Source organism: Tenebrio molitor, chromosome 8, assembly GCF_963966145.1.
Source record: "Tenebrio molitor chromosome 8, icTenMoli1.1, whole genome shotgun sequence".
Taxonomy (NCBI): domain Eukaryota; kingdom Metazoa; phylum Arthropoda; class Insecta; order Coleoptera; family Tenebrionidae; genus Tenebrio; species Tenebrio molitor.
Genome location: NC_091053.1, coordinates 19116243 through 19139781, shown reverse-complemented (window position 1 = coordinate 19139781; position 23539 = coordinate 19116243). Strand labels below are relative to the sequence as shown.

Here is a 23539-nt window from a genome sequence, read left to right as displayed (position 1 = left end):
AGAATAAAATTGTAGAGACAGAAAATAAATGAAAGCTAATTACATAATCAGAAAGGAAATGAAATAAAATCATGTACCTTCTGTGAATGTTACTCTAGAGAGTCAGAGTAGCAGAAACGAAGAACAGAAAAATACATTACCTGTAAACAGTAGTGGTGGTGAACCTGTTGGTGATGTTAATGGTGGTGGTGTTAGTGGTGGTGATGTTGGTGGTGATGGTGTTAGTGGTGATGATGATTGTGGCGATAATGTTAATGGTGATGGTGTGCGCGGTGGTGGTGTTAGTGGTGGTGATGTTGGTGGTGATAGTGTTAGTGGTGGTGATGATTGTGGCGATGATGTTAATGGTGATGGTGTGCGCGGTGGTGGTGTTGGAGGCGGTATGTTAATGGTGGTGTTAGTGGTGGTGATATTGGTGGTGTTTTTAGTGGTGGTGGTGTTAGTGGTGGTGATGTTGGTGGTGATAGTGTTAGTGGTGGTGATGATTGTGGCGATAATGTTAATGGTGATGGTGTGCGCGGTGGTGGTGTTAGTGGTGGTGATGTTGGTGGTGATAGTGTTAGTGGTGGGGATGATTGTGGCGATGATGTTAATGGTGATGGTGTGCGCGGTGGTGGTGTTAGTGGTGGTGATGTTGGTGGTGATAGTGTTAGTGGTGGTGATGATTGTGGCGATGATGTTAATGATGATGGTGTGCGCGGTGGTGGTGTTAGTGGTGGTGATGTTGGTGGTGATAGTGTTAGTGGTGGTGATGATTGTGGCGATAATGTTAATGGTGATGGTGTGCGCAGTGGTGGTGTTAGTGGTGGTGATGTTGGTGGTGATAGTGTTAGTGGTGGTGATGATTGTGGCGATGATGTTAATGGTGATGGTGTGCGCGGTGGTGGTGTTAGTGGTGGTGATGTTGGTGGTGATGGTGTTAGTGGTGGTGATGATTGTGGCGATGATGTTAATGGTGATGGTGTGCGCGGTGGTGGTGTTAGTGGTGGTGATGTTGGTGGTGAATCATCACCACCAACATCAGTTGATGATGATGGTGTTGATGGTGATGTTGTTAGTTCCACTGTATCTTCCGAAAGAGCATCTGGAAATTCGTCTGACTCTATAATTTTTTCCACTCCCCATTCAGAGAAGCAAAGAGGGCAATCTGCAATCTACGTAAGCAAAATGAAATAACGTTGTAATTTTGAGGTGAACTACTTACCGGTGAATCATCGCGAAAGTAATCATTGCAACGATTACAATAAAAAAGATGTCTTAACTCAAAAAATGCGGAAGCCATATTTAATCCTCATGTGAAAAAAAGACTTTGATAATAAATTCCGATGCCACCGTACTCGTATAATATTGATAAGATGATTAGATTAGGTAAAAAGCAGGAAACATCTTATTTATTATTAGTCACACAGTCAAAGCATACTACTATAAAGTCGGGCCAACCAACAGATATAGTAATAAAACTGCCCCCTAGTGCCCGCGTATTTTAAATAGCAGCTTCCAATTGGCTTATTCAAAACGTGCGCAGATTTTTGAAAGCCTGATGTACATCCACAAAAATTACTTGACGGCATTTCATTAGTTTTAACCTCGTTTCGGCAGTTTGACCACGTGTTCATGTTTGGAGAAGATGTGCATTACAATGAATGCAACATTTTTCTCAGTCTCGTTCTGCGCAACTAGGCCACCTCCCCTTTTTTTATTACTATATCTGTTCGTTGGCCGGACTGTAGTATAGTGCCTTCAGAACACTTTGTTTTTCAAGAATTCTGCCCTGTTTTTAAAAGTATATTTAAAAAGCAAATATTTAAAAGATTTTGCCCTGTTTTTAAGGACTATTTAAAAATTAACATTTTCAAAGATTTTACCCTGTTTTTAAGGTATATTTAAAAAAGCAAAACTATATGGGCTTGTTCAAAACATTTTGTTTTTTTAAGGGTTTTGACCTGTTTTTAAAGCATATTAAATAAGCCTTTGGCTCATGGGCCTGTTCAACAACAGTTAAAATTTTAAGAATTTTGCCTGGTTTTTAAAGGTATATTTAAAAATTAACATTTTCAAAGATTTTGCTCTGTTTTTAAGGTAGAAGGCATACTATACAAACTCATGTAGCTATGTAACGATTTTAAAAGAAAATTGATAGATTTTTCCAACGGAGTAAAACATCCTGTCTGTAAAATTGATGTAATAGTATTTTACAGTAGAAGTCCGTTAGGATAGCCTTTACGGCCGAGCCAGAGATTTTGTGAGACGAGCTCGCAGAGCGAGTCGAATAATACTGGCGAGGCAGTAAAGGCCCTAACGGACGTGTATTGTACAATAGTTTATATATCTCTACGATTAGTTCACAATTATCTTTTTGAAATACATTTTTTTCAACGCCATCGAAAAAACCGAATGATTAATAAGTGTGCGGAGGACGTCGACATGTCAACCGTTGTTTGTGAAAAAAAATTGTTTCAATGAACTCAATAAAAAATCGCAATCAAGATATACCCGATATCCGGAAGTGAGGTCATCGTTATTGCCTGCAAAATCGCGCTTGTGTTAGTGTTAAAATTGTGAAGCATCATCTTCGGTCTTGTCTACAATTTGCTGCTGTTTGTCAGATTTGTTCAACACTTAACTTTCCGTTGAAAATAAACGACTGAAATCAATAAAAATTCCCGATGTCCGGATGGCCGCAGAGCAAGTGAGGTAATCGTTATTCCCTGCAAAATCGCGCTTGTGTTGGTGTTAAAATTCTGAAGCATAATCTTCGATCGCGTCTACATCTGCTAGTGGCATACGGATTTCGATTAATTGAAGGTGTGTCCCATAACATTAAACATTAATTATTGTACCAATTGTAAAAAAGTTGAAAAATAAAGTTTAGATCTACGTTGCTATAGTTATTTAATCATTCATAACGGCCGCTCCTGCTCATAACGGACACCCTTAACGGACTCCGGCCGTTATGAGGTTGTTTACATGGTGACAAACAGTCCGGAAAGCCACCTTTAACAACTAGATATTACAAAAAAAATAAACCCTTTTTCCAAAATCGAAGGACCTAATCCCACAATATGATCTAATTACAGTAGATATTGGGTTTTACTTTAAATCAGAAAATATGGAAAAATAAAGCGTAGTTTCCAAAGAGTTATTTTACCGTGTAGCCGTAAATTGGTACCAAGGAGCCTTAAAGAATCTATGATTTCAGAAATGCTGCACTTCAGCAGCGTTCTCGGAAGCTTCACCATAAGCTAACACCATTTTCAATTTTTTTTTATTTAAATCCTTTAATATCCAAAAGTAAACAACTGTTTGAAGTTGGATATAAAACTGAAAAATTGGTGCTCTAATTTTTTGTGAAGGAGTTACCTCGTGAAGACTACCTAGATACTGCCAATGGAGACTCCTTTCCTTTGGCTTCTGTACAAGAACTAAGAGCATAACCCAAACATTGTCCTCATGTAACTGAAGAAAGCAAATCGTTTTCGTCAAGCAAATTTCACGGAAACGACTAGTGAAAAAAATATAAAGCAACTTGTTTTTGTTTAGCTTACAGTGTTAAGGATTGAGCCTCAAAAGATTCTTCAGTAGACACCAGTACGCTACCAGTATTGTATATTGTCTGGTTGTTAAGATTCAAAATTACAAATTTTTATGTACCAACGTGATCTGTACCATAATATTTTGTACAAAACCATTAATTCAAGTAAAATGATGCGAGAAGCTCCGTTCGTAAATATAAAAGTATAATTAACAAATTTTAACAGTACATAATTTAATACTATCTAATAACTACAAGCATACGAACTAACTTATTAACAAATTATACACAATGTATTTGTATTAAACAATTTATAAACATTAAATTAATGCTGCAAAGCGAATAAAAACCAGTGAGTGAAAGACAGTGAGCGAAAAACGATAAGCGAAAGTGAACGAAAGAGAAACCTTCACCCACTGGTAACTATGGATACAGACTCACTTTCTAGGAAGGTATCGAACAATATTGTTTTTCAATTACGATGTATATTTGGCTTTAGCTAAAATAGATTTTAAATTCTGTATATTTCATCATATCTATTCGTCAAAATTTCGTATATTAACTTAAGTAATGTCTAAAATCTAAATATTGTATAATTTGGGAACCAGAAATTGGGATTTCAGCTTCTTCACTTTTAGGGGTTTAGGGTAGGTTGTAAAGATTATAACAATGAGGATTTACGACTATGAGCACTTCATTCCAGGAGGGACTCTTTGACACTATCGTAAATCTTCATTATTATTACTTTTACAACCCACCCTAAACCCATTGCAAGTGAAGAAGCTAAAATTCCAATTTCTCGTTCCCAAACTACTTATATGAGCTTCAAGGAAAAACATAGACAACATTTCTAATAAAAATGTTCGTTTGCACGTCCCTAGATTGAACTATCTTCTGATGAATATTCACATTCGTCTTCTGAGTAAAAAAAATGGTAAGATTAACTTCATAAGTAAGTCGAGGGTTATCTCTTTTCCAAGAATGAATCGACATAATCATTGTCACGAACCGGTACCTAGAAAATGAAAATATTCTTACTGATGGAAAATAAACAGTAGTGTTCAAAATTTACAGATTTATCAAAACTTATTGTGTCAGTACAATGTAGAAGTACAGCTTGAAAATTACAATATTCTTTATATACAGGGTTATTCTAAATGATTGTAGTCGAAGTAGGCCATGCCCATGTTATTACAATTTTGCCGCTTTCATGTGAACTGTCAGTTTTGTCGCTGTCACTGTCATTTTTTAGGTGAAAAGTGCGGTGATGAAATTTTAATTTATTTTTGTTAAATTAACGATTGAATCCAGAAATATTAAGTTATTTTGCAATCAATTTTAAAAATATTGTGTTGTTTTGCACCCAATTTACCTCCCGTGTGTGAACGGTGTGTACTCACTTATTGACATCATTTTGATGTTTTTTTATGTGGAGCGGCAACCATAAATTTTACATTCAGTTTTCACGCCTACTTCGACTACAATCATTTAGAATAACCCTGTAGATATCTCATCATTATATTGTTATAATCTTGAGGGAAACACCAAAAAGTAGCTGACGGTACTATCAATGAAGTTTTAATTAGATCAATCTGCAACCTTTGTTCAAGAAGTTTATGTAAATATGGTAATAACGTAAATTTGTTAAAAATATTATTTCAAACAGAAAATTAACAGCTTGACTTATTTTTAATAATGGAACAATTTCTGTGCAGATCTGATCGATTTCATTGTTAAAACAAACTACGGACTATTACGGAGTGTTGAACAATTATGAAAACAAAACTTAAAATTGAATTGAACTGTTCAATACCGCAGGCCAAAGATGGACCTGTTTGGTCATCGGCATCTTTTAACAATAGGGCAACATAACTTTGGAATTCTTGAACGACTATAAATATATTCTCACAAAGAGATCGCTTTTAATTTAGGAAGTACTGCAACTTTTTGAAAAATAAACACAAACAAGAAACACAAATTGATATTAAAAATAAAACTTACGTAATCGGAGGGGAAGCATTCCTTCAAACGTTCAACAATTCGCTCTCTGTGGAAATTTACTTTTTCCTTACAATCTCGAATAAATTCGGTAATTTTCAATAATAGGTCGCTCCGAAGGTGCTGATTTTCAACAGCAAAGTACAAAGAGTATCTTACGTTGTTGATATCGGACTTATCCAGATCTAGTCCAGATTTTAGAAATAATTCAACAGCAAAATAATTGCCAGCGTAAACAGCGTGGTGAAGAAACGTTATATAGTCAGTAGACATCAACTAATCGTGTGCTGTAGCATCGAATAGTATCTTCACCAAACGATGTGGGCTATTAAATGCTACAGCATAATCTAGAGCAGTCATTTCCAACCCATCTCGTTGGTTGGCGTCAACACCGTGACTTAATAAGAACTGAATTATCTCAATATCAGGGGACAACATTTCTACGACAGCTGCATGTAACACAGTCTTCCCGTTATCACAAACAGCATTAATGTCAGCACCGTGATCAAGTAGTACCTTTACACAGTTGTAATTACTCGTGCAAACAGCAAAGTAAAGTATACTTTTGTTCTCCAAATCTTTAGCGTTTACACTGGCACCATTTTCTAGTAAACAAGATATTATGTTTGCTTTTGAAGTGTCAGAATGATCGAAAGAGCATAGATCTAACAGATCAAAATCACGGCAGCAAGTATAATGTAAGGGAGTACGTCCACGAAAGTCTTTAACATTCACGTCTACGCCTTTACTGATCAGCGAGCTCATCACGTTTTTATTTGGTTTGCGTTGTCTCCATATTGCGTGTAATAAGTTTCTCTTCTTTTTAGTGACAACTTTTGTGGGAAGATCATGATTAAGCAGCATTATCAAAGCATCGTAATGTAGTCTACTGCAACAAAAATGTAATGGAGTTTTTCCTTTCTGATCTTTGGTTTCCACATCTATCCCTTTATCTATCAAGAGTTTTATTATTCTCATGTTTACTTCAGAATTTTGGAGAGCAATATGTAGTGCGTTCTGTCCATTCTTATCCGTCAAATTGATATTTGCTCCTTGTTCCAATAAGACTTTAACGATCACATCGTTATTAAGTTCAGAAGCGTAATGCAACGCGGTTCTCTTACAGAGACATTGTCCATCTACATCTAAACCGCATTCTATTAACGTTGTTATCACTTGTATGCCTTCCTCCATTATAGATGGTGCAATTTCGTTATTCTTTTTAATTTCTTCAATGACCACGTGCAACAACGTCAAACTGCGATATCCGAATCTCACTGATAGAGCTATTGAGTTTTTTGTAATGGCAGCACGTAATAAATTTGGATAAACCATCTTTGATGAATAATATGCAAGTGTGATAGTGTCATAGTGTATGAATGAACTTTCAAGGCTTATCGAGTCTTCAGATCTTTCTAAAAATCGATCTACAGCGAACAAGTTGCGGAGTCGAATAGTGTAGTCAAAACAGTTCCATCGAAAGACATCATCCTTTTGAAATACATCACAATGTGAGAGCATCTTGAATATTTCTCTGTACTGTGTAGAGACTCCTTCGATTTCCTTCTCCCAATATAGTGGCCCGTACATTTTGATTAAAACAGGATATCTGACGCCATACGTGCACAATAACTGAAGTGGATTTCGACCACCTTCATCTTTCACTTCATTCTTGTGCAAATGCTTTAAAACTAAATTAGTATCTCTGTAGATTACAGCCAAGTGAAGTTCACTTTTTTCAGCCAACATAATATCGAATATCAATTTCAGATTTTGATTTTTTTTGGTAAATAAGCTATCTTGCAGCAGCGACACCTTGTCCAGATTCTTCTTCAGCCACGCACACGCAAAAAATTCTGCGTACGTCTGGTGGTTGAAGATGGCTTGATTATCGTCGGTCACTCTACTGACTATTCCAAACGGGTCTCCGGTTTTTAATTTTTCCAAGAAGTTTTGACTCTTTTCCAAATTGATCTTTAACTTGTCGAAAGTTATGGTATCCAGACATGACTTCAGTGCTGGCAATTCGTATTGTTCCAGATACAGGTCAAAGTCAAATCCGATCTGGTCCTCGTGTTCGTGCACTCCCACTTTTCGATGTTGATGGTTCTTCTTTCCTTGGAAAAATATTTTATACATTTTGGTCAACACAAATATTTCTTGATCGGGTTCTCTCCATAAATTTGTATTGTCGCGAAAATTTTCTGTAACCATGAATAACTGTAAAGGGACTCCTAACAAGTGTCGACTGTTAACGATATCCACGTTTGCGTATATTTTATTCGTAATGCGTTCAATTTCATCTTCTTGGTAGAAATCCTGTAGACGCTTTTGGATGTATGTCTTCTGCTCCTTTTCTGTCAGCTCTTCAATTTTTATGGGAAATATGTTTAGGCTATGCGACACTATTTGCTCCAAATTTTCACGAGAAGTAATCCACACGCGATGACCCAACGAGGAGATGTACTTAATAGAATCCAAAGCGATCTGAAGACCGTCACTATCTATTTCGTCCAATCCGTCGAGAAAAAAATACATTCTTTTATTTTGTAAAAGCATCGAACGAATCTTAACCGCAAATGCATCTTCCTCTTCTTGAACAAAATGATGCAATATGTCATCGTGCACAGGTTCCTTCTTGAAAACTCTTTTGTGACTGATCAAATTTGCACGGACACTCCAGTAAGTGGACGGGCAGAAGCTGCTCAACCGAGACATCAGCGTGCTTTTACCCATTCCAGGTGGTGAACAAATAGCATTCAGAGGATGATCGAGATATGTGAAAATTTTCTTTTCATCGATACGTCCCTCTTCAGATTCCATTGCTTCCAATGAAAATCTGTTTTCCTTACTTAGAACTGAAGTACAACTTTTGTCGTCGAAAACTTGGAGTAAATGGACGTTCCTCACGGTGCTTTCACAAATTGCATTGAAGTAAACCTGATCCCACTTATTACTGGTCAGCAAAATATCAACTTTGGTTAATTCGTTTCCCTCTTCCAGATTGAAGTTCTGGTCAAGCTCCATCACGTGCAAATTCAACTGTCGAATAGCTTGATTCCAAGGTTGAGAAACGTTACAGATAATTAGGAGAGAATTTGTTTTCTTACAAAACTCTGACATTTTATTTATGTCTAAACTAATCGTAGAAACACTTCTGGGAATGTAATTTTCAAACGCCTCCTCCTGCCTTCTACCGATTTGAATAACTTCTTGTGTCATTTTAATAAGTTCAGTAGTTTCAATAGTTCTGCAATTCCCTTGATCAAAATTAAGTAACTGGTCCAAAAAAATTGGTGGTCGACCTTGAAGAGACACCGAAAAATGTTTAGTGATATCTGTGTAGACACCATCATTTAGTAAATCGGAAAGATCTTGGAAAATTTTCCATCCCGGAAACTCTTCTTTTGTTGCGTTTGTCAATAATACCACTTTTTTCTTTTCAACTTTCTCGAGCAGTCTGATAGCATGGTTAACTTGTCCTTGATGACATTCTTCCACTTTCACGATCAAGGGAATTTTGTTTAAATGCCACAATACTTTACTTCTCTCCTTCGGAGTTAAATCATTACTCCATTACCCTTAGGACGCAATCCATATTTGAGCGATGTGAAACTGATTTCATCATCACTTGCTGTCTCATTCCAGATGTTAGCGATAACCTCTTCATTCGTATCTCTAACAATCGTCATGTCAAATTTCATAATTGCTTCTCGAAGAAATTTTGATTTGTCGTTGCACTTTGTGTCCGATATTGTTTGTATAAAAGGCGTAAGCATTAACTCAGCCAATTTTGCTACAACGTCGTATTTAGTCAGGATAAAGTTACCAGACCACCACGTTCCCATGAACTGGATAAAACTTGAAGAGCAAGTAGCATCGTTAATTCCACACTCTTCTCTTAACATATCGTTGATTAACGACTCTGCTCCTGTCGTGTTAGTTTGATCGGCAAAGAAATAAAAACGTTTAAAAGGATCATGTAATCCACTACTCTGATTTAATTCAAACTGAAAAACGTTTGTTCCCTTCTTCTGACTTCGAGGTTTATGGCTGATTTCTTGAATATTATTTTTCTTTCTCCTTGTTTTTTCGTTTTTGGTCCATAGCAGAAGTTTCTTATCATCCAAGTCTTGCAGTTCCTTCACAACAACCTCTTCATTTGTATTATCTTTATTTTGAAGACAAATTTTTAAATCATCCTCGATACTTGTGGAGGAATTCGTGTATAAAATAAAATTGATGTTTTCAGTGTTTTTAAAGTTTCGAATAGATTCTACATATTTCAGTAGGCTGAAGTCGCCATTTTCCGCCGCAAGCTTTTTGTCGGTAACATTTCTCCTAATCTCAGAATGTTTCAGTTGCAACAGAAACGTTTGCGGTTCTCCATCCACAAAAGTCACTGTAAGCACCACGTCATCGAAATCTCCACAATCGTCACCGTTGGTTTTCATCTCGAAATCTGTCACAATATCACTTGTGCTGAATTTCAAAGCTAATAGAGCGCACATCAGTTTTTCATAGTCCTTGCCGAGATCTGCGGTTCCAGATCTTTTTTTGTAAGTATCCAATCGGAGCTGACTCGAAGTATCAAAGGACTTCTTCATAGTTGCAAACTGAAGATTTACTCCACATTTAAGATAACATAAATTTAAATATATCTTACCATAGAAACTCCTTTCTCCTCTTCGTGTGTAGCACTCTTCCTCTGGAAGTTTCGAGCTTCCTCATTCTGATTCCGCTCATAATTGGTACTACTGCAGGAGGAATCTTGTCGCTTCACGTGTTCAGTACATGTTTTCTGCAACTTGGTTTGTTCATCCACTTTCAAATTCTCTCTGTTGCCACAGTGTGGCTCCACTTCATTAGAAATTTGATTACGGTCTTTCTTTCTCTTTCCACTTTCTTTCTCTTTCTTTCTCCAAATGTTCATTTTAAGTGTTTTTATCTGCAATCGCGATGAAGATCTAAAAGAAAATCTATTCAAAATGAAAATCGAAAATTTTCTTAATTAACAGTTTATTTAGAACTCGCTACATTCAAATAGTAGTTTTTTGTTCGAATTGTCAGAATTTGAGAATTTTCTCCTGTGTGAACGGATTTTGATAAATTTGACAACTTGTCAAAACGAAACGTCAAGCTAATTTTAAACATTTTCAGCGATTTGAAGCCTTTAAGGGGCTCGTTGAACAAAAAAACGTTGTATTCAACTCGTTCTTGTGTAAATTGGGCTTTTTTTGGCACTCGTGAACCTTTAAAACTCTCGTTTCACTCGAGTTTTAAACTGGCCCACTCATGCCAAAAAAAAAATCCCCAAATTACACACGAACTCGTTGCATAAACTACTATTATTTAACGAGTTTGTGTGTAAATTGGATCTTTTTTGGCATGAGTGGACCAGTTTAAAAGCCCACGAATGCCAAAAAAGGCCCAATTTACACACGAACGAGTTGAATACAACGTTTTTTTATTCGACGAACTCCTTAAGGGCCCCAAATTAGCTTGGCGTTTCGTTTTGACAAGTTATGACATTTAACAAAATCCGTTTACACAGGAGAAAATTCTGAAATTCTGACAGTGTCGAACAAAAAATGACATTGCGCGACCGCATAGTAGTGAGCGAACATAGATTTCGCAAACTAGTGCTTCAAAATCATCCAAAAAGCATTCGCCTTTTTGAGCATTCTGAAAATAATTTGATTCGATATTAAAAAAATCTGGTTTACAAAACGCCATTTCTCCAATTTTGAAAGAGTGAAAACAGATAGCTATTAACTAGATTGACACTTTGGCAAGCGCATGGACAAAAGCCATCTATTCACATCAGGTACACGACAAATTAGACATAATGTTCTTTTCAAAAAATATTGTACAATCTTCGATGCGCGAAGACGTGTTTGGCACATTCGCGCAAATGAAGCACTCGCTCCTTCGTCGCTCGTGCCTCAAATAATGCGCTCATGCGCGAAAAATCTCTTTTCGCACTCAGTTCGTAAATAACTATTACAGGTCTAGTCGTATAATGTGGAATATACTAAGTATTTGTTGTTCATTTCTGTTATAAGTCTATTACATATTTATCACGATAAAAACAGAATGATTAATTATCTTGGCGACTTAATGACATTTTCCAATACACTTGGGAAACAGTAGTTAACAAAGGAACTGACGTCATCGGAAATATTCATCTCAACGATTAAGAAACGACAAAAATTAGTAACAATAGCAGAAAATTAATTATTAAAATCATTTTTTTGGTAAATATAAGCCAAAGTCAATCGATTCTTCTCTGGACTAATTTCCTGCAAGTTTGAATGACTGACTTGGTTCATTATTTTCATGCAATTGATAATAACATAAGTAAACAACTGGTTAAAAATGTAAAATATGAGAAGACTAATTTTTGTGACATTTTTAGACTTGAAGGTAAAGGTAAAGGAGCTAGATAAAATTTTGCAATTCCTTACAAGGTAATGGGTGTGGTCGAGAATTATTTGGGTGATCACAAGATAACATTTCTATTTAAACACTTAATAATTAAAAAGTCTCGACAAAATATTCAAATTATTTTCAAAAACACTTACATCACTAGTTCCAGACGTCAATGCTGTTATCGATAGAAATTATTCTGAACAATACTGAGCCTTTTGAGTTCAAAGGAATTCTATTTTAAATGTTTATGATCGATAATAAAATAAGATATGATATCTTTTGATGTATGTGACACAGTTCTTAATAATCATATGTGATATGATTATTTATTACAAAATGGTTAAGTAAATAATAAATATGTATCTATAACGGGTGTTTTTTTTAATTTGACATCGAAGTTGGCTTCGAAGAGTCGATTGTGAACGCACTACCGAATTAACTCTGATCCGGTGTTTAAATCTAACCTCACTTTTTGTGTGTTTTTAATATGCAGTTTGAAAAATCAGTCTTTTTTGAGACGAGTGATTCATCAGCTTTTAAAAGTTTTTCTCCACGACTATATCAAGGAATGAATGCATTCTTGTTGAATATTCAACGAAAGAATGATATCAATTCCACACCCGGTGATAGAAAGTACGAAACCCACGGCTGTCGGCCAATCCATCCCTCGTATTTACATTAATGTAGCCACTTCCAAACTGAATGAGTTTGAATGAGTTTTGGAAGTGTCCACAGTAACACACTATCCCAGTTATTTTTGACCGCGATGGTATGTGTATCAATAAACTTTTATCAACACAACAGACGTTTTATTAGGTGTATTTTATTAATTGCAGGTTGTTGGTTGTAATTAGTAAGTAGCCTTCCTGGAAGGTTCTCGGGACGCAACTAGTATACTAGCCGTTAAGCGACCTGGATTAAAATCTGACCGCGGGACGCAACTAGTATGCGACCCGACGATATCGGACTTGGCTTTCGGTTCCCCCTTTTTTTTATTGTTTTCGAATTCAATCTCCGTTCAAGAGTTTTTCTTTTTTTTTATCGCGGCGAAGGCACAACCCTTCGTTTTGTAAATAACAATTTAGTGTGAGAAACTTTTTTGTTGAAAGTTAGATAACGATTTTAAAAGAAAATTGATGTAAAACTGTATTTAAGTATTCTGTTTCGAAGTTTGTACTATATGGCCTGTTTAGCACAACAGTTCAAATTTAAGGATTTTACCCTGTTTTTAAAGGTATATTCAAAAAGTATATTTAAATTAAAAATCAAATATTTCAAGCGTGGTCATTGATCGAACAAATGAATTATAAAATCTAATATATAATATCTAATAATGCAACAATAGTAGTTTATTTAACGAGTTCTTGTGTAAATTGGGCTTTTTTTATATGATTTTATATCTTTAATTAATTATAGAACATTTTTGTTATTTTACCACTTACAGCCATAATTTCCCTGAAATATAACATTCATTTTTTTTTATTGGTAATCTATTGTGCTGGGTTTAAAGCACGGCTCAGCGTGTATAAATCCAACTTTCGAAAACACGCGTTTTTTAAAGTATCCATGGCAACATCAACAACCCCAGGGGACCTGAGAAACGTGAAGTCTAAATGTTAACTTTTTAATGATTGATCTGACAGGAGTGCCTTGTAACGTAAAATAAAATACTACTAACAAATGTTTCAAAAGCTTTAATCAAATATTCAACAACCTTAATCTTTTAATTGGGGGGATTAAGTGACAGATTGCAAATTAATTTTGGTTTTTTTCATTTTCTATGATAACGAAAGGTATATTCGTGTCACATCGCTAATGTATTCACGTTCTTATTTCCATTTTTTGTAATACTAAGACCAGTATTTATGATTTCAAAGTGTACCAAAAAAAAAAAATAGCGTAAAGTATTCGTGGATAACTTAAAGACCTTAATATCCACTTATACTTTAATATACTATTTCAACACTAGTAGGTAGTTAAATTGATCGTTAACGTCACATTAAACATGGAATAAAAGAAAATAACAATATTCTTGGCTATTCTCCTCCACCTTTAAATTTACAAAGTCCATGCAAATTGTTTCACCAGAAACACTTCTTTTAAATGACATTCCGGCATTTGGCGATACATCGCAAGCGCAGTCGATCGAATATGTAATCTCTGTAGCAGTATAAAAACATTTTACGTCAATAAATATAAAATTGAAATTAAAAATCGACCTGTTTTTGTTCTTTTTCAAAACTCAACAGTTTATGATTTATCGAATTGTTGCGTTACTTTTGTCCCTGTGTGTGTTTTTTTTTTTAATGTTATAATGTTAGTGGAGATGGCAATGGTGATGTTAGTAGTCCAGTGTTCACAATAATGTTAACGGAATGTTACTCTTAAAACTCGCGCCAGTCTGTAGGCGGAGTCTTATAAGCTTTCAAGCTGGTGTGAACTGTCACTGCGCTTGCGCGTGCGTAAAATTCTCGATATGATTGGTAGATATTAACGAAGATGTTAAGGAACCCAAACATTTCTGGATCTCCTAACATCGTTTCTAACATTAACATCACCATCACCATTATTGTGAACGGTTGCACGTTTAACTAATGTTCTTAAGATTAACATTCAAACTAACACTAACATAAACATTACCATTATCACTATCGTGACAGATACTTATTCACTTATTGGCTATACCAGCCAACGCTTGTCATTTTTAATATCCTTGAAAGTAGGTATGCAATCTCGCATTTAAAATTTTAACGTGTTATTAAAAATGACTCGCAAAGTGAGACATTATTAAACTCTCAAATTAGTTGTTATTAGTTGTTATTAACTTTATTAACATGCTGCGCTAGTAATATCTCTACATAACCTCCATTTTCATATGATGAGATTTTTCACCCTAGATCAAAAGTGTACAATGTTGCCAGCTCTATTTTGGTGGTTCTGTGATAAAGAAACAGACTATAATTATGTACAAATTGATCTCTGATAAGATGAGACATTGCTAGGTATTTCACAATTACTTTAACAACGTTATGAAACTCTTATTTTATCTTTAATCTTATCTTATATTCTTTTTGGGAGCTATTTCAGTAGTCTAGATGTGTGTGAATAAAATATTTAGCGCAAGCTGTTAACCCAAATTCTTAAAGTTGTTTCAATTTTTTCTATCATGGAGGCACAGCGGGAGTCAATGGTAAGCAGAAGAAACAGAGCTTTTAACTATTTATCAATAATAGCTACAAATAATATACATATTTTTTCCAGGATCTTTTTGAAGGGATTAATAACTTGTCGCAGAAATCAAAAGATAAGATAAATTTCAGGGTTTTAAAAATGCAAAATGATTTGGCTGAAACAAAAATAGCGCTTTCCAATAAAGAAAAAATATTGAACGAAAAAAATATTGAAATCGTAGAATTGAAAGAAGCTTTTGTAAGTTGATGTGATATTGATGATTAGTGGGGATGAATTTAATTAATATATGTACTTAAGCTACATACTAGTCATTGTTATTTTTTAGGCCCGAGCAAACTGGCGATTGCTAAAAACAACTTGGGGTGCCTGGGGTGTATTGGACCTGTTTGAACAACAACTATATCTTCAATATGAGCATTTAAGAACTAGGGAGGAAAAATGTAAAAATTATGTCAATCAAGCCAGTAGATCCAGAGAATTAAAAGCCTGGGATTTCACAATAGAGACTTTTATGCTTGCAGCCACAAATTTCTACAAAAAGCGAGTTAAGCATTATGGTGACACTTTTGTAGAACTACTACAACCGGGCGTGACGATAACGACTGTATGCATTGACGCCAGGGATTTAGAGGACTCGGAGTGGAGGGTCCTAGGGGTACTTTGGAAATTGCTCCCACTTCCATCAGGGGCCCTCGTAAGACGCAATAATGGAGGATCCATAACAGTAATTAATGATTTACAAAGCTTAAGAAGTCATTGAATTGTTATTTTTTTGTAACATGGTTGTATTAAATTTCTTTAATAAAAGAATATTCTGTTTCTGTTATACCGTGCGATCAACAATTATTTAGATCAAAGAAGGCGTTGAGATTTTCGACGTATGTCCGCAAATGCTCTGGAATGCATGGAAGTACTTTTGGTTGCATATACTATGCAACTAGAATAATTTTTTATTGTTTATAAATTTGGTTACTTGATTTATCTTTTTTTTTTTAATTAAAATAAATTTGTTGTTCTGTCTTTTGATGTATGTACAGATATTCAAAAGAAAATTCTCGATAAGAAAGATTAGAAAAATATATACAGTGCAATTTAAAAAAAAATTGACTACGGTCTGTCAAAAAATATATATCGAAAAACATTTCGAATCAGATAATGTCGAAGTATTTTTCGAACTATATATTTCATTTGATGCGTCAAAGGTTTTTCGTCAGTCACCCGGTACATACACAAAGAACTAAATTGTTAATTGTTATATTTGGTTCAATGTAGTACTGACATGTTTTACATTTATCCATTTTTATAATGTTACATACAGGGTCATTATAAATGATTGTCCCATCGCAGTTGGCGTTGAAAACCCACACAAATTTACACTACGGCCAGCAGCGCTAGAGTTAGAATTTTTTGTAAAGAAGCCATGTCGTCATCGCAGTTGCGCGAGGTTTGTTATGACGTCACTTATGTATCCCCGCCAGTGGCGTAGCATATAAATCAATTTAAATTTGTTTTCACAAATAATGCTAATCATACAATACGTAAAGGTAGCAATACTCACGGCCTTCAGTTTCCACAAAGAGAGTAGTTGTAAAAACAAACTCCAAGCACTCGGCACCGGAAATCGGAAAAGTTATAGATAATACGACGCCAATGGAAAAATACGTCACCAACGCCTACTGCGATGGGACAATCATTTATAATGACCCCGTAGAATAATTTATAATAGTATAGAACGACGAAATTTGCGATTCGCTTTTGAGAGCGACAGTACCTACCCTTACCTCAGGAATTATGGTATGGTATGGGCTACATGCCATTAGCAGTAAGTTCCCTTTGGTTTTTAATCCCCATCTTCTTTCTCTTTCTGTAGGCAAATTGCCTGTTCAATACTGGAGTATTATTGTTGTTCCTATGTAATGGATTGACAGCTGTCCTTCCATCTATTCGTAGGTCTTCCAGTAGTTTATTAACAAATAATTTATTATCGTGCAAAGTGCATCTTCATTTTTTACTATAAATATCGTGTAAACAAAAGCAGAAAACAAACTAATAAATTCTACAACATTCTTGACTCAAACGGTACATTTTTAAATTTTTGTTCCTACTTCGCCATTTTGAAAATCTGATTATTCACTCGACACGTAATCTGTATTTGTCTTTAATAATAATTCCAAGAGGAGTGGTCACTTATTGATGGAGCTGTTGGTGCAGCTTTGTAATTTATTTTGATGGCAGTACTGTCTGTTGCCATCTTCTTCTTGTTCTCGTTTCTTTCTCGTCTAATTCGAATTTCGAGCACGATAACTACTGCCATACCAAAAATGGCCAAAATACATATAAGAAGTATCAATCCTATTCGTTGCACACTTCCTTCCGTTAAAAATCTGACACACAAGCCGACTATTACAATCGTCACTATAAATAATATTGCTGAAACTGAAATGATTATAATACATCGTTCACCTAAAATCAGAACAACAAAATGGTAAATGTTTTTATCAAATGACCAACTTACCGGTGCTCAAGCTAGCGGCGTTCATTTTGAATACGCATTTATTTGTAGGTACTTTGGAAACTATGTTAACCATCATAAGATTGTTTACATGATATTCACCTTGGAAGATACATTTATTTATTGATCTCGACCAATATCTGTACAATTTCAGCTACTGAATGAATACTCAATGACATCAGAAACTAGCTCGTTATTATTGTATATTTCAATGTATGTAATTATCTATATTGGATTTTTAAGTGATGTGAACTATACAGCATGAGTCAGCTAAAACAGGTCAGCCGTATAAAACAGAAACTAAAGTAATGTATGCACGTTTTTTTTTTAGGATTCTGGGCTGCGATTCTCGAATAAATGCGAGGGCTATTCGTATGCGTAAAGTGGTCAAAAAAAATTCCTCGTAAAAAAATTGATAACTATGTATAGTCGTCTGAAGTTTTCTGCAAAAATTCAATAAAAATTGTTCCTGGCATGTCAAATAACGGTAAATAAGGAAAATAATCATGATAATCATGAATCTCAAGAAGTTCTACACCAAGACCACGTTTAAAATGATTCCCGCTCATCTTCAGGCGTACATATTTGCACAAACGCAGCCATAATGAAGACCGAAAGTTATTTTAAGGTTGCTAATTACCAGACTTGAAAAATTATAAGTATTTACTTCAAAGTAGTTGCTATCTGTTATGCTATCTGTTATACCAATGTAAGTATTTACTGGAAAATTCAGTAAATCCTGAAATCATTAGTAATTACTTTTAAGTATACCTAAGCATTTGCTTATTTTTATGCATATGAAACCTTGTATTTACTTCAAAAATTCCTAGTAAAAGCATTTACTAGCCTTTATGCATACGGGCCAATTGGCTCTCACTTAGTGGAAATAGAGTTTAGTTCAGCGTAATAAAAAAAGCAAATTGAAAAAAATGTCACTAAGAAAAGTTGTTCATTTAACCTAGCTGTGCATCTCAGAAAAGTTTGTTACCTTAAACACCAAACACCCTGTACAACATACAAATAAAATAAAGAAATGATGGCATTACTGTGCGTTCGCCAATGCGAAGTAACCTATAGGAAATATGCTTTAAAACAAGGAAATCGCATTGGTGTACGTTTTATAAAATATAATATACAGGGTGTATTTTTAAAAAGTGCCGAAATTTTACCTACGAGGTTGTGGAACAACGTAGAAGACTAAAAGCAATTAAAAAAAATTGTAGCTCAAAAAACAAATGTCATTTTATTTTTTGATTTTGTTTTAATATTTTTTCGGAGTTCCACATGAAGCCCGTAGCTCGTTGTTAAAATTTCTGCACAACTTTCAAAAACACCCTGTATATTCATATTTTGCATTAATAATACGAGAGAAAAATTTCAGCTTGTCTGAAATGACTTGAAAAAAAAATTTTTAACAAGGTTTGGCACCCTCCCTCCGTCACCTCCACCGCGGATGCGTCAACTGACGGCCACTTTCGTAGATAGCCCAGTCTTATCTCTTATCTACCAAAACCGGTAATAATTAAACGGTATGAAATTCCTAGTCAAAATGGACCCCTGCCTCTCGGACTATGAGCAAAATCGGTAAAAAATATTAAGATAGTGGCACGTTAAGTGCTTACAACAGATGTCGAAAATCTCGGGGCTCGTTTCATCAACTTTTTCTCGTTCTGTTATATTATAACTTATAAGGCACTTACAAACCTTGTAACGTAATAACGTGTATGTCTACCCTGGGTTTTATCATACGAAACTGCCAGTTATTTAGAGACTGTGATTGCTTAAAATCGATATTTTCTGCACTTATTTTATCCAAACTGGAGTATGGGTCTCTAATTTGGTATCCAATCCAGCAATATTACATAGCAGCGATTGAAAACATACAGCGTAAGTTCCTCAAGTATCTTTTCTTTAAAGAACATAAATATTACCCGCCCATTGGTTATCGTAACGAGTTACTCTGGTCCGAATTCAATGTTTTGCCGCTAGGAATCAGAAGAGATCTTACTGCCTTAACTGTGTTACACAAAATCATACACAACAAAATTGACTTATCAGATATTTTCAACAAAATCGATTTCTTGGTTTCTCGTATTGAAACGAGATTTCCTCTCACGTTAGCGTACACCACTCCTAGAACAAATGCGTTAGCCAGAAGTCCAATTACATATTCTAATGTGTAGTTTATACAATAGCATATGTGATGGGGTAGATATTTTCCGTAAAAATCGGATGTTGTTTAGAGATAGTGTTATTGGTATTCTCAATTATAAAGACTGATTTTGTAGGTAGTATTTTTAGATTATAGATTGACCTTGTTAGTAGACTATAGTTTCGTTTATTTTCTTTCAAATGTTATTAATTATCAATTATTTGGTTAGTTTCATGTTCTTTTGTTATATGTATTAAGCCTTTTTTTTTCCTCTTTGTATTTGTGTCCTATAAAGGGTTGTTTTGTACAACTGTTGGGCTAATAAAGAATAATAATAATAATAATAATAATACTATTATTTATGGTATATCCATTCATTTGAGTATGCCGTTTTTGTATGATTCATAAGCGATTGCCATCTTTGATAATAAATTAGATTAGCTAATCCCACGAGTACCTAAATATCTTATTTTCGTAAATACTTACCTACCTCTTTATGAATCATAATTATTTTTAATGATTAAATACCATCATAAAAGCACTAACACTCATTTTGGGTTTTCACAGATTTGTCATTGCCTTTTCGCATACTTTTCTATGTGAATCCTGCCAGAATGAAATATTCTTTTGCTCAATTCCATTCGGTTTGACTGAATCTGGCTCTGGAACATGGAGGTAGTATTAATACTACCTCCATGCTCTGGAACCATCTACTGCTCACTTTGCTCTTTCATGGTCGTTTCTATACATTTGTTTATTAGTGCTTATTCACAATGGACATAAGCTTGACATAAGGCATAAGAAATTCATGATACATGCAATGGATATACACTCACCGACAAAAAAACGGAACACTAATTAGTCAACAACAAATTTATTCCCATTATACCTATTTTGATGTATTTTGACCAGGAGGCGATGATAGCAAACATAACCTTGATCATTAGCATAGGCTATTTTATTAGCAATTTCGCATAAAAACAAATTTTTTGCTTAAAAATCTTCTTTTCTTAAATTTAACAATTTGGTAATTGTTCACTTTAACTACTTCTGGAATTTTTGCGTTTTTTCTGGCTAGACAGCCTCAGGACGTCCTCCTACATCGTTTCCCACCAGTCAAACTTTGTGCAAATGAAAATTTTCCTTACCCTTTAGTTATACTAAGACTTGGCGCGACCTTGACGCGACTTTGAAACACAACAAGAGAAAAAAAAAGGCATTTGCACAAGGTTTGAATGGTGGGAAACGATGTAGGAGGATGTCCTGAGGCTGTCTAGCCAGAAAAAACGCGAAAATTCCAGAAGTAGTTAAAGTGAACAATTACCAACAATTTTATAATAATCAAGCAACCTGGTTAGATTTTTATAACTTTTGTAATTTTTTATTGTTAACTTCGAATTTAAGTGCTGAACGTAAAAAAATGCCTCTAGCTGGTGTAAATATTGCCAGAGCAGTAGCTTTGGTTGAAGACTGTTGTTGTTTCCATTATGCAGCTAATGCTATTGAGGCTAGTGGTCCCACAGCTGTTAAAAGGTTTCAAGAGACTGGTCAGTACACAAGAAGACCTGGATCTGGTCGAAAAAGAGCAACCAGACACCGGGATGATAGATTTTTAAATAATAATCTGCCAGTGAGAGTACTATTAATTTTCACGTAACTTATGAGAAGTGACCTTAGTGAACATTACTGTTGTGTACAAAAAGGCATGAAGAATCATATTCGAGTCATATGGATACATAAATTATTTTCCAGTTGCCCAAATTTACAAATTATTCTTAGGTATCTCTTATGTATTTCTTATGTCTTATGTCCATTGTGAATAAGCACTTCAGGCTTTCTTATGCTTCTCTGCACACATCATGTATTGTTTATCATATAAGGAAGAAATATGGTAAAAAGAACTTTTTTTTTAATCTTAAAATATCCCCAAGACCCAATCATTAAAAGAGAAAACAATTACCTATTCCTTTAGTTCTTTAATTTTGTTTTCATCTGGGAAAATTAATACAGGCATGTAATATAGTTTTACATAAATAATTTATTGTTGTTCAAAATGCATATTCATTTTTTTAAAAATCTTGTAAACAAAAACAAACTACAAAAATTCTACAACATTTTTGAAAAAGGCGCTTCATTTTTAAATGTGCCTCTACTGTGCCATTATTTTTAGATATTAGTAACGACCGTATTAAAGATAACGCTACCTGTTATCAGTGATATCGTAATGTCTATTTTTGAAAATCAAATTATTCACTCGCTACGTAATCAGTACTTGTTTTTTAGCCTAAATAACGTCCAACACAACACTATTTACAAGATCCTATTGGCGCTAAATGAAAAACGCACACATTTCTCTCAATCAAACCTTAAGCCTGCACTGTAGTTCTGTTGGTGTAATCCCTTGAATAATTCCAAGAGGATTGATCACCTATGGGTGGAGCTGTTGGTGCGGCTTTGTAATTTGCCCTGACAGCGATCCTGTCTATTGCTAAATTCTTCTTCTTGTTCTTCTTGTTCTTTCTATCTCGCCTTCTTCGCACTTCGAGAACGATAACTGCTGCCATACCAAAAACGGCCAAAATACATATAAGAAGTATTAATACTATTCGTTGCACATTTCCTTCCGTTAAAAATCTGACGCACAAGCCGACTATTACGATTATTAGAATAAACAATATTGTTGAAATTGAGATGATTATGTTACATCGCGTACCTAAAAGAAGAACAACAACAAATAGTAAATATTTCTATCAAATGAGCAACATACCAGTGCTGGAACTAGCGGCACTCATTTTGAATGCGCATTTGTTTGTACTTTGGAAAACTGTTATCTGTTATAACGTTTTTACATGATACCTATTCACATTGGCTGGAAGATAAAATTTATTTATTTAACTTGAGCAATATCAGTTACTCAACGTTGTAGGTTGGCAACGAACTCTTATCATGTGCACTTCACTGTATAACAACACCCAATGATATCAGAAACTAGCTCATTTAACGTTTTGTTTTTTTTTTTGTTTTTTTTTTTTTAATTAATGTATTGTAATTATCTATATGGATTTTTAAGTGAGTTGAACTATATTTTTTCCAATCCGTTCAGTTGTACATTATCAACTAAGGCAGAGAAAACTATTATTATAGGCGAAGTGCCAAAATTTAATCCCGAAGGACCGAGGGATTCAAACGTGTGTTCACTATGATAGTTTTTTCAACCGTGGCACAGTGGAAAATAACACCAAAAAGCTGGCCAAAAGTCGAAAAATCGAACTCTGAATTAGGGACATTTTCGCACATAAATTATTCCTAGAGGACATAAAATAAACCGATTAATAAGTCACAGTTGTGACATACAAAAAAAAAATCCACATATGCCCACTCTCTTATCACTCCTATATTGTTTATTAAACCTTCCTGTACAATATTATGCAAAAATTAGTTGCGCCCAGTCGCGCTTTTTCTTTTTTTTTATTTTTCTTCGGAAATGGTGATGAAGTGGAAAAAGCGAAAATGTTTACAGATGCATTTGATCATGTATTTTTTTCATATATAATACAATAAGGGCCGGTTGCACCAACGTGAGTTAAATTTAACTATAGATTAAAATATTCGAAAACATTGTTATAACAATAGGTAACTAAAGTAACGAAACATTTTAACCTACTGTTAACTTTAACTGGCGTTGGTGCAACCGGCCCTAGGTGGTCTAATTTTTTCCGAC

General features: G+C 34.7%; 1 protein-coding gene and 1 long non-coding RNA gene across 4 annotated transcripts; one reads left to right on the top strand and one right to left on the bottom strand.

Annotated features, from left to right (window-relative positions):
- Positions 1 to 3716: 3716 nt before the first annotated feature.
- On the bottom strand, positions 3717 to 20849 carry LOC138137139 (uncharacterized). Of its 3 annotated transcripts, XM_069056434.1 has the most exons (5): positions 17670 to 20849; positions 16936 to 17617; positions 10197 to 10497; positions 5534 to 10146; positions 3717 to 4547 (listed from the first exon to the last, which is right to left on the bottom strand). In XM_069056434.1, exon 4 carries the CDS (start codon positions 8750 to 8752, stop codon positions 5807 to 5809), a length of 2946 nt encoding a protein of 981 aa, XP_068912535.1. In that variant the 5' UTR covers positions 8753 to 10146; positions 10197 to 10497; positions 16936 to 17617; positions 17670 to 20849; the 3' UTR covers positions 3717 to 4547; positions 5534 to 5806. The 3 variants fall into 3 exon arrangements, with proteins under 3 accessions (XP_068912535.1, XP_068912536.1, XP_068912537.1); XM_069056435.1 differs by lacking the exons at positions 16936 to 17617; positions 17670 to 20849 and adding an exon at positions 11998 to 12246; XM_069056436.1 differs by lacking the exons at positions 16936 to 17617; positions 17670 to 20849 and adding an exon at positions 12115 to 12226.
- LOC138137140 (uncharacterized) lies at positions 14993 to 15980 on the top strand. Its single transcript, XR_011161571.1, has 3 exons — positions 14993 to 15152; positions 15224 to 15391; positions 15480 to 15980. It is a non-coding gene; the product is annotated as an uncharacterized lncRNA (long non-coding RNA).
- Positions 20850 to 23539: the final 2690 nt, after the last annotated feature.